Source organism: Aquila chrysaetos, chromosome 8, assembly GCF_900496995.4.
Source record: "Aquila chrysaetos chrysaetos chromosome 8, bAquChr1.4, whole genome shotgun sequence".
Taxonomy (NCBI): domain Eukaryota; kingdom Metazoa; phylum Chordata; class Aves; order Accipitriformes; family Accipitridae; genus Aquila; species Aquila chrysaetos.
Window position 1 is genome coordinate 37,701,623 of NC_044011.1, and position 12,536 is coordinate 37,714,158.

The 12,536-nt window shown below is 40.3% G+C and overlaps 1 protein-coding gene across 3 annotated transcripts in view; it reads right to left on the bottom strand.

Moving 5' to 3' along the window:
* The window catches only part of XRN2 (5'-3' exoribonuclease 2), a 52,783-nt gene that overhangs the window by 8,590 nt on the left and 31,657 nt on the right, over positions 1–12,536 (bottom strand). For all 3 annotated transcript variants that reach the window (XM_030022890.2, XM_041125352.1, XM_030022891.2), the window contains 4 exons: positions 10,907–10,975; positions 10,674–10,808; positions 9,131–9,258; positions 2,805–2,865 (listed from right to left, as the gene is read on the bottom strand). In XM_030022890.2, the coding sequence (XP_029878750.1) occupies positions 2,805–2,865; positions 9,131–9,258; positions 10,674–10,808; positions 10,907–10,975 (393 nt within the window). The remainder of the gene's footprint in view (positions 1–2,804; positions 2,866–9,130; positions 9,259–10,673; positions 10,809–10,906; positions 10,976–12,536) is intronic.

A 12,536-nucleotide genomic window follows, 5' to 3' on the forward strand; every position in this document is an offset into this window, starting at 1 on the left:
TTCTGTGTTCCAACCTCAGCCTCTTTGGAAATCTATTCTATGAGCAGGTTAAGCAAAAGGATCTACTTAACCAGATTACAAATTTCCATCAGCCAGGAAACCAGGCAGCAAATATATATATAACCTCTGAGAGATACCGGCTTACCAGCACTGAAGGCAAGAGCACGAAAGAATTGTCTGCCATCTCCAGTAACACAGCCCAGTCAGACCAGGGCCTGAACAGGACATGCTGAAAGGTGTCCTGTTCAATGGCAACTCACCAATTTTGTTTTACTTGCTGCACACTGAATTCATCACTAAATTTAAAAGTAAGATATCTTACACAGGAGACAAGATCATCTGGACTATGAAGAAGCAGCTTTACACTATTGGGTTTTCTTCCACCCAGGCCTGTGAAGCAGGAGCGTGTTTAGCCCCTGCTGCAGTACTCTATCCCTGAAATAGCACAAAGGCTCAAAGCTTTCCTGGCAGGGACAGAGCTCCTTGCTTATCCCTTGCTTGATGTCGCAAATCAAGGATATCGTAGCCTCCTGCCAACCCACTTCAGATGAAAAGGCTGGAGCAGGGGCAGGCCTCCCTCAATTACTTTCTCCCCAGGAGCAGAGGTGATGGAGAACAGGCACCTTGTTGCTCCTGGAACACCTGAAGCTGCAGCAGCAAGCGGGGACAGCCTTGGGGCTAGCGGTATAGGAAACTGGCAGCTCCTGGGGAATTAACTGGGAAACCGAAAACCTCTCGGCTGGGGGGTGGGGGTGTTCAGTTCAACAGGTTCAGGCACTTTTTCCTACACTAAGGCTATCTATCTTTATGTTTCTGTTTAAACTTTTGCTTAAGTCTCCATCCTTATCTCTGTATGGCAACTAACTCAACATCAGCCCTAAGCATCTGTTTGACTTGTTTCCCAAATCAAACACCTTCCAAGAACATGGCAAAATTACTTATCCTCAGCACCAAAACTGGCAAGTTAGTGATTTTCATAAAACATCAGAGGTATAACAAAGCACCATCAGAGAGGGAAAGCATTGTAAATACACTGTTGTCACTCAAAAGCTAGCACGGCATTCTCCAAGCTTCTCTAAAGCTTATTTTCTAGGTGAAGATGATATATCTTCAATTTAAAGTCACCTCAGGGGACACCAGTTTCCTCAAGACTGGGAACTGAACAGTGAAGTCAATACCACAACACTAGAAGCACGCTGGACAGGTTAACAGATTGAATCATGAACACAGTCTATCTGCAAAAGTGCTCTGAAGTACCTGGACAGTGTGCAGTCACTTCTAAAAATATTAGCGCAAACCAAGCACAGTAACCTTATGATAGGATTCTGATTAGAAAGACAGTCGATTATTACAATTGCAACAAAAATATGTATTTCAAGTGAGAAACGAACAGAATTTCTGGCTGAAAGAAGTTATTTATAGGTGAATTGATAAACTCTTCCACTTTGGAAAAAAAACCAAAACAAAACAAAGAAAACCAACCCCCCCCCCCCCCCAAAAAAAACGCAACCCACCCAAAAAAACCCCACAGCCTGGTAAAATGATAGTATAGCATTGTAAAAGTAATGACAAGTTACAGACCTGTAGCAATATTTCACAAAATGGTACTATATAAATAGGATTTAATTAAGATGTAGGAATACCAACTCCCATGGACAAAGTAATATTAAAGTTTGTAATGCAAGATTCATTTATAATGCAATATTCCACATTGACATGGCACAGGACAAGGGAGCTGGACTTATTTCAATAGGGATCAAAATGGTTGCCATGGAAAGCGTGATTGCGGAGAGCTCAATAAATTCTCCCAAAGCTCGTATTTCCAATGGTTAACATTTGCAAATAAAACCATGAAAAAAAAAAAAAAAGTGTGCCCTAGAGCAGAAGCTTCAAAGATCTCACATACACTCTCACTCCTCCATAAATATAAATAAATGTCATTATTCATAGCTTTCACAGGTACGCTGGAGTTTATAAAGTCTATCTGACTTAAGAACATACAACCTATCCATGAAGGAACGCATGTAAAACATCCCTTATTATCAAACCATGTCACATTCCTTCTATTCGATGGCACTTATTGGACTGCAGATTCCATAATCCTTCCCTGAGTCCCTTCTGCATTTAATTCAGTTCAGTCTTAAGTAGTTAAAGAAACTGTTTTCAGTGGCAACTAATAACTACTGACCTACAGTGACACTGCCCTACAATAGGCTTGTCAGGCCTGAAAAACTTGTACCAAAGAAGCTGATTAGGACTTCAAGAGGTTTGTAGCAAGAATCAATGGCTAGTCTGTACTAATGCTGCGGTTGCGGCACAGAAATGATAAAAGTGGAACACCATTAGTTATGCCTCATTAAGCTCCACAGCCCTCCTAAAAAGAAATTTGTTTAGCCTGTCCAAAATCTAATGCAGTTTTAAGCTCTCTGTGTTCAATTTCATAGTATCTCAAAAGCTTCAATAAGATAAAGGCCAAAGAACCAAGAACGGTACCAAAGCACCAACAGTAAAGTTAATTTTGAAGTCTGAGTTTTAACGGAAAGTGTTTTTGCCTTCTTTTTTTTTTTAATACAAAGTACTCAAGCCTTTTAAAGGATGAACACCACATAGTGCACTCACAAAGTATAAATAAATCATGGACATTAATTAACTTTAAAAAACCTGCTGTACAGCATGATTTCAACAAATTTAAACAACAAAGTTCAAAACAAAGAGGGGAAAAAAAAAAAAAGTTGTGAAGCCTGGCAGAACCAAGTACATCCTCCTGGCCACATTTTACAAAACTTCAATCCCTCCCACCTTACCTTTGTGGTGTCTGTTGAAACAAGGGCGTAGGACCTCGCCAAGACTCCTGGGGTCTAAGATCTAGAGGGTAAAATAAAATGTTAAAATAAAAAAGAGCAAGTATACTTAAAGAACTGTGCTCCATTTATTCTTACACATGCTCAAGAACTTGTTTTAAGAAGTCAAACAGAAAAGCTCAAACTGGATACACTGCCAAATATATTTCACCAAGACGTTGGTTAGTATTGCTGATTTTGATAGAGCCCTTATGTCCATCAGTGGCAAGCTTAGTCTTAATTAAGAAAAGGCAACTTTTTTTTTTTTTTTTTTATTATGTCCAATAATCTTCAAGTTATGGGAAGACTGAATTTTAATTGCTAGAACTAGCATTGGTTAGTGCTTGGACACTTCACAGGTATCTTCTCTTGAACTTTAAAAAATGCAAAACCATGTCTGTTACCATAACTGAAGACTTAATTTAATGTTTACATTACTTACAAGTACATTCATCACTACACTATCTGAAGAAAAAACTATAGATACATATACACACGCACACCGCTGTGCCATCATCATAACACACCATGTTTGTGAGCAACACATATTTAATACTCAAAATATGTGCAAGTTTCCCTCCGATTAGGCTAAGTTATTCTATAAAGCAAACTAAAAGAATGACCACAGCACATAATAGAGTGAACAGTTCCACTTTATTCACATTTACACATATATATAAAAAATATAGTTATATTTAGGATAAATTTAAAGATAGTAAAAATATATAACCTAGACAATGATAATATAATAATAAAAATCTATTAATGATCTCTCAGATAATGTAGTCAGAGTGAATTAAAGCTTTTGGGGTAAAAACTTGGCCCGAGACCTAGCACTGCAGTTATAAGAAACTGCAGTGAAAAAGACCACCCACTTCTCAATTGTTTCTTCTACCCAAACTAACTCTTTACAATGACATCGCAGTAACAACATTGCTTTAACAGGACATGCAATTAAATGGTTGTTGTTCTTCTAAATAAACTGGTCAGTAAACAGGATAAAAGAAACGGCTAATCAATAGCTCCCTGGTCAGTCCACAACACTCAAATTGTGCATCAATCAAGAACTTCAGTTTCAGTGACACCTTTGATTATTTTCAATAGTGTTTAAGTGTGACCTAATTTCAACAGCTGGTTCCAAAGGTTGTCTAATGGACGTACTGCCACGGGACAGTAACACCCTATTAAACTGCCAATATTCAAGTACACTAACGCTTTGCAATAATTTGAAAGAAAAGGGGAAAAAAAACCCCAAAAACAGAGGAAAAATCTGCACTTCTCTCCTAACTCTGGCTGGATTGCCTGCAGGCTGTAATGGTCTGACCCAGACAGAAACCTTTCACGGCAGCACTCCAGCGTGCAGGGGAGAGTGCAGGCAGCCCCCCTTGAAGATAACACCGTTTCATCAGGGGAAATAAATTCTGATCCCCAGCAGCACTGCCTTTCTTGCCTGGGCCTCCTCTGGGCAGAGCTAATCCAGCCCAGCAATGGCCTGAGCTGCACAGGGATACATGCTGTATTTATTTATTAAACATTACATGTATACACACACGCGTGCGCGCACACCAATATATACACCTCTCTCTACATATATACACATACACAGAGAAACATATATACTGTTACTAACTGATGCTCATAATCAGGTATAAGTGGTTACTTCACATACACTGTAACCAAAACAGTGTAAAGCATCACAAGGACCAAAGATGGACAGTGGCACTTTATACTGGTCAGCCTGTGAATTACAAGGACTTTTACACGCATAAACAGGCTGTACTAACACAATGCTTTACTGATGCTGTGTTTGCTTTTGAATACAAGATCAGTGCAACACAGGAAAACCCAGGCCCATAATGCTGTCTTCAGCTACTTTGGGGGAAACGAGCAATTAAGACTCAACGTTAAACTGAAGCTTAAAAAACAAAAATTACAAAGATGAAATTGCTAAAAAAAACCCCGTAAAAAATAAAAAATTTGGTAAAGCCCAAGAGCATCACTATTTTCAATCAGAAAATATCATAAGATGACTTTAGTTCTAATAATTTCAAAGTTTCACAGACACCAGCACCACAGAAATACACGCAACACAAAAGAACTGAGTTCTGCTAAAAACACTTTCAGATGCCCCAAACCCCTCTATCTGCATTTACTAATACCTGTTGTTCTTCACCCGCAGCCACCAGGATGAGGGCTAGGTTTTGGCTCTGTCACCACAACCAGACCTGCAAGTCTCCTAGGCCTGGCTCAGTTTTCCTTTTGCTTGCTCCAACACACAAACTTCCAGAAACCGCCCCCGCTATGTTCCAGGAAGAACAATGGCCATGTTTCCCCCACCTTTCTCCTCTGTGCAGGCTGAGCTAGGCAAGACCCCAAAGTATCTGGACAATTATACAGACTAATAAAGTCTCTCCCTCCCTGACCCTCCCTGGTCAGAACTTCACATTTTAATTGAAGTTTATGAACACATTTTCCATTCCACTGCCAGGGTCAAATGGTGCTCTAGTGAGAAACCCAGTGAGATGATGCTGGTCTCACCCTGGTACAGTGTTTCCCATTCATACAGACCTCTGCTTCAGGGCTAGTCAAAAACATCTGTCCTAGTTAATCACTTTCTTCCCATCTGAAAAAGAAAGGACCCAGCTCTCCTGCTGTAACCAGATGTTTTTGCAGCTCTAGGGAACAGTTTAAGGAAGAGTTTAATGAAATCATCATAAAAACATTGAAAGCTACCTTATTACTATTCATTTGTATGGCTCTGATAGAGAACAATCTTTGAGAGAAAAAGCTTGGAGCAGTGAATTGCACTTCAAAAAGGTACAAAATAGGAGAAGAAATGACAATTAATATTTTCTTTAGTCTTCAAAACTTAGGCATTTCCTAGAGCTATAAGGCCAGATAAACTGCCTTCTCTAGCAGCTCCTCAAGTAACAATTTATCTAATCAGTGTGGCAATCAAAGACGAGATTTTGTGTTTACTGATTGCACTAATCAAAATCACTTTTCAAATGCAGCTAATTGACAAGTTTACTGACTGAAATGAAAGTCATAAATCAGGTATCCTGTGCTGCAGAAACCAAATATGCCATTCACAGAGTACTGCCATACTGCACTTGACTCCCCAAGTTATCAGCACAGACAATTATTCATCAACTGAAAATTGGCACATCAAAGTCAAATCAGAGAACAACAGTAAGAAACACCCACAGCAGGTTCTTGAGGAAGAGATGGCACTTTGGTTGACCGCATTGCCCTTCTAGAGTCTAATTTTACTTCATCATACATATAAAAACATAATACATAAAATGAAAAGTTATCTGCATCAATCCCACAAAATGTGGGAATTTTAACCACATCAGCTCTAGTTTTTCAGGAACATGTGGGTTCCGGATGCTTCCCAATCCAATTATGCCACAGCATACAGCTGTTCTCTCACAATTACATAGCTGATGAACACAATTTTGACACAAGAGATAACCTGCCCCATTGAAAACTCAGCATACGCCTTCCTGTTCCTTCTAATTTGATTTTCTAGTTGAAGATATCTGTGCCTTGACAGAGACATTTGTGCTTGAACTGAAGGGGCTGACTGCAAAAGGAAGAAGATAGCTGTGCTGTCAGATCTAGGAACACCTTTTGGTACTCCTAGACAGAACGCTGTCTGGGCGAAATTGGCTCGCGTGCTCCATTCTGACCACAAATTTCCATCGGAGCAAACGCACTGTCCGTGCAGCCTGTTCCTGTTCAATAAGATGACCACCACCTACTGCAGTGAGGTTCAGAGAGTTATTGACATGCTCCCACCTTGACAGGTTTGCTTCACACTCAGCCCACACAATCCATAATCCAGAATGTGTTATGGTGTCCGGGTGTGGTCCCATTTGCAAAAGCATCCTTCAGTGTGAATGTCAGAAAGACTGATTTCAGCAGAAATGTTGGGCTATGATACTTGGAGGTATTCTTCTAACAAGGGTTTAAGCAAGGGTTTAACCCTTTTACCAGGGTCTCTACCTGTAAAAGAGGAGTTAAGACACATGCGGCCACTCGGCACCGATTAAGTCAACCACCACTGTAGTTGGTTGTAAAGAATTCACATTGCAGTCAGTTTAAATCAGAAGTTAATTAGAGTTTAAGACTAATCTCCTGCGACAGCTTGGTATCCTTAGTAGAAGAGGAGGAGAAATACAACAAAATTAACTGACAAAGAATATATTTGCAGCATGTTGCGCTGCAGTCTCCCATGAAAACAGAGTGTGCCAGGAACCAGCTTCTCAACTCTGGGATGAAGAGCTCTGGAGAGCAATGGCAGGCGCACAACCCCTGCTTTGTGAAAAAGCCTTTGTACGACAATTGCCGGCGGCGTGCGAAGCAGTGTGCTGCAACAGTGGCTGGAGGGACCAGCAGGTTGACCCGGCACCTCTTTTTGCTGCCTGAACAGGAAAGCACGAGATCAACCTCTGCCTAATGGATAAAGCAGCATTAAGGAAAATGGCACAACAAGAAAAAGAAAGAAAAAATAAAAAACTCAGCCTTGCCTTCAGATTTGCCAGGCACACCTGCAGAACAGCAACTGGGGATGCCAGAGGCAATTTGAGGGTGATGCAAGGGCAGGAAATGAGGAGAGGAAGGGACACATGAAAGAAAGCCACCAGACAGTTTTTCCGAGGCCAACAGATGGACTGGGATTTCATATCGATCAGTGGATTCAAGCCTCCTCAATTTGAAAGAATGATGGCATTGGGGCATATTTGCATGTGGAGTGCTTCCTATACAACACAAGGTGCTCAGATGCCATGAGGATGAGAGCTTTCTAAGTACCTAATTGGCAAGATCAGCTCCATGTACGTAAGGCAGAGAAAACTGCTTTGAAATAAGTATTTCCCACAAAGTATCAAGACTCGAGCTTCAGAAGACTTGAACAGCAGTATAGGGACTGATGGGCTCACAAATACTTTCTCTCTCCCCCAAACCACACAGACTTTCTCTTTTTGAAGATTAATACAAAAATGTGATGCCTGTCTGGTAATTCTGCTTTCCCATTCCCCACACTCTTCTCTTCAGACTGTATTTCTTGTTTGTTTAAAAAACCCACTCATTTTCCTTTAATCAAAGTTAATAGCTCCAAGCTCTCATATTCAATCTGTCTCTCCACTTAAATTGATCTGATTCTTCACACAAGAAAGCTTCTGCACCCGCTACTCAACTACACTTCATCTACTTTGGGACCGGACAATAAGCTTAGTTCAGAGTGGCCATCAATATTATTTATTCGCTGTTTCATACGCAGCAAAAATGTAAATCAAGTATAAAAAGGCTGACAGCTTCACTATGCAGTAATCTGGTCTTCTATATGTGACAAAATGTTGGAGTTCAAACTTCATCTGTGCCAGATGTTTAAACTTCATACACCTGTATAATTCAATATTGCAAGAATTCAGCTGAACAGTGAGAACTTCTTACTTTAAAGCACCTTTTTAGGCAGTTTAGCCAAGTTTCCTCCTGTCTCAATCCCACCATTACAGAAATGCAGCTCCTAATCACAGGCGAAGAGAGAGGACTCTTAACTAGCACCCTTTTTGGGAGCCCTTCGCGCAAGCAATTCCTTCCCAGGACGAAGTAGTCCACTTTAGGTCACACAGGATTTGTCTTAGCACTTCCAGTGACTGACCCACTTGTTCACCAAGCCAACAGCAGTGGCATCCCTGACCTCCTGACCAACTCCTACCACCTCTTTGCCAGATGTTGCAACACCTACCGCAGGCAGAAGAAGCCAATAGAGGACTGTGAATGAGTGATTTTGGTTCAGTCTGGCATCTCAGCGCCAACCACAGCTCTTCTGTCAGTCCTACAATCTCTCCTGACCTGCCACTGTGCCTTGTGCATTAATTATTTTCTGTGGCCAGCATCCTCCTCTTGCTGTTCTCTTCAGACACAGAGCACCAAGCTTCTACTAAGTCTGCTGATGCTGGTGATGTTGAGATTCAGCCACATACTGAATATGTTCCAGATAATAGACACTAGGAACCCTTAGGAGACAAAATGCTAGTTTACCTACTGCATTTGAATACTGAGCGCAGTATTCAAAATAGGATCCCACTTACAGGCACATAATTACATTTTAGTACATTTCACTACAGCATTCCAATAAAGGAAGAACAATAGAGAAGAGCAACACAGGGTTAATGAAGATGGATGCCTGAATCCACTTTTTATTTGTAATAGTGTAACAGACCAAAACAAAACGGAAATATTTTTCAAACTCAGAAATGTAGAAAGCAGAATCCACTTACTTGACAACAATTTAGGAATCTGCTGCTGCCCACTCAGAAGTGGCCTGGTGTACGGGCTCCCGTAAGTTCCAAGAGGTACTGCATTGGCATACATTCCTGGCATCCCTCTCTCCCTTGGCATTGTATGGCTATTATGTGTAGGAAATGGAAAGGAAAAAGAATAGGATGTTTTTTTGAACGTCATCTTACAGCACAGCTGCTACCGAGCCCATGAAATGCCCCAGCTCTCTTCAGTGGGTCAGTGGAGATCGGCTCAAGCACGATGCAGTGACTCGCTTACAGACCAGGGTCCCAGGCACACCACCAACAAAGCAAATGCTTTGCGAGCTGGTCCCAGCAAAAAAATTCTGAAGTTTCTATAGCAAGCCACAATAAGCAGAAGAACATCTATTCCCTGCAGACTGTGTAAGAGTTCAGTAAAACTGAACTGCTGTCACATTTCCTAAGAAGTAAGAGTTGATAGAGGTGCGGGACCTGCAAATATTGGCGTGTCAGTGTTTGCCAGGCCTTTGCTGTTCTTCCTGTACAGAACTACATTCGCATTAAGACTTTGATGCTTGTGGTGTCTGCCACCCTGGACAGCAATTTAATGAGACATCATATGTGATCAATAACACAGCTATACTTTTTTTTTTTTATAACTACGACATGGAAGAACAGAAGATGGTTTACAAGTGTAGCATTGGAACGATTATGCTTTCCAACACACGAATGGAGGGAAGGATGTTGCTTTTTCTTCTTCCAGCTCCTCCAGAGCCATAAGATGAAGAAGAAAGTATTTTCTCTTCCTAAAGGGACACTCATGTTCAGCTGCTCACAAAGTTTACTTTTATTTGCTAATAATACAATCTCCTTTAAAACATTATCTTTTCTGGCTCTGATAAATGTATGGCTCCTTGCACTCCCCAGTAAGGAAAAACATTTCATTTTATCTGTAATTCATAACCCCAGCTCATTCTCTCATCCTGCGCTCAGAAGCATTCTCGTACTCCACTGAGTACCTGGAAAAGTTACTTGGACTTTGGGAGAACTAACAAAAACTGACTGTGGCAATGCCTTGAAAAGTGACAATCAAACGGAGTGTATGGTGTAACGCACACTTCATACAAGGGTTCTCAAAACTCCTTAATTTTTAAAAGCATAAAAGACATTCATGTCTTCATAATAGTCTTAATTATCACTTGTGTGCAATATTCTCACTGTACCTTCTGTACTTCAAGCAAGTAACCACCAAACAAGTTGAAAAAAAAAACCAACAGTGGGAAAGCTAGTTAGAAATATTTAGTAGAACCTCCCCCAAAATCAAGAAGAATGCAAGGCATTACTGCAAAATTATAGTAATAAACTAAGTATTGATGAAAACTGTATAAGTATCACATGCCAAAGTTTCCAGCATGGAATACCAGTACCTAATCTCCAACAGTCCATTCCCACCCCCTTTGCCGCCTTTTTTTTTTTTTTTTTTTTTTTTAAATTAAAAAAAAGCAATAAACGAGTACAGTCATCTCAGCAAGGCAGCCAGTAACAATGCCACCAGTCTTACCCTAAAGTTCTGAATGCTGACTGGTCCAAATGGACTGGTTTTCTGTCTCTGTTAAAACTAAGCTGCGGTCTCCAAGGCCTGCCATCATTGTTGGTTTTTTCCCAGTCTCCTGGCTTCAGAACTGGAGCAGGTTTCCTTAATATTAAAAATAGTTCCATAAATACTCATCAGAGCAAATACTCAGATTAATGAAAGAAAATGGAAATATGTGAAAACTGACAACTGATACTTACTTTGCACCAGGTAACACTATAGCCTTGAAAACAAAGTCTTCATCAAATTGCGGATCTTTGAAAGAGATACTAGGAGAAAGTATTTGAGGATTAGGTTTACCTGATAATTAAGACAAGCAAGATTAAACAATAATTACTGCTTTATTAACAGTGATGTACACAGTAGAAAATATAAGATTCAAGAACCCATGACTTAAACTGCAAAGTGCATTTCTTGCACATGGATATACTGACTAATTGGACTTAGACATCTCAATTATTTTCCACGGGGTGACCTTTTTCCTCCCCTGTATCAATAGCCAGTCCAAAAGAAAGTTTAATGTCTAGAAAACAGTTAGTCCTATGTATGGTAATGAAAGTATCTTCTGCAGACCCTTAAGTACAAATCCTCTAGTCAAAGCACTGATTGTACTTATTAAGTTCAAAGGCTGCCACAGTATAGACAGGAAGGATAGCAGCTTGCTATGCAGTCTAGTCAAAAGCGTACAAAACTTAGAAGTGGGATTTCCTCAGCCAGGGAGTTTTTATCCCGAAAGGCGGCTTTGCAGTTGCATGCAGTTCCCTTGGAGGGATATACACCTACTTTCAGTGACACCTCACAGATCCTGCATTTTGAGCTGTCTAGTATTACACAAACTAAATAGTAACAGAGCAAAATGTGGCTGAAAGCTTAACTTCTGCTGGTACAATGCATTATATAGCAGGTTGGGTTTTCTCTAGGAAAATTCATCCACAATCCTAGCAATTCCAATCTCCTGGTGTAAGTATCCAGGTCTCAGGTAGGTCCCACGAGGCACATGTTTGAAGTCCATGGCACCAACCTGCTTCCTGTTCTCTCACTACCTACCATTTGATATAGAAGAATGCTTGGGATGCCAAGAAAGATAAAAGGAAACAGCTAAGCAGAATAATCTCACTCTTCCAGGTGAAATACATCTGTTTTCCAGCACAGAGAATGAATGAGATTTAAAGGAAAGAGAATAATGGTCCCTTGGAAAATTCAGCCAAAGTCACAAGAACTGAAGAGCAGAATCATGACTGCTCATACTATCTCAAAAGACAGGAAGAAAAATCCTTGCAATGGAGAAATGGACAGAAGCGTAAAACAATTCAAACCTCCTGACAGTGGCAGATGGAAAGGCAAAAACTACCTTTAACTCATCACTCAAAGTAACTAAATCCCCATTTCAGAACATCCTTTCTACAATATCCTGACAAGCCACAACTTAACATTTCTTACTGCCTGTAGATAGTTGTTCTAGCTGAACCAAGTTATACCTCCTTGGAAGAAAAAATGATGCAGACTGATCACAAGTGATTTTCAGTGTCTCAAGTATCTTACGTGGCTCAAGAAGTGAAAGGTTATAGGCTCAAGCATTACATACCTATTATACTGTGCCAAATTAAGTGAGAATGACACTAGATCTACAGAAATTTTCTGTCAAGTGCAAGAGTAATTAAAATCTTATGTGACCACAAAATTTACTCTTGGAAACTCTGCATTGTTTTTTATTCATTATAAGTCTCTTATTCTCCCAAACATTACATTCAGGCAAAGTTAGTATTATTACTCCTTTACTTCTTAAAGACATGAAGCTTATATTCTCAGGCATCCTCTGGGAATTGCTAG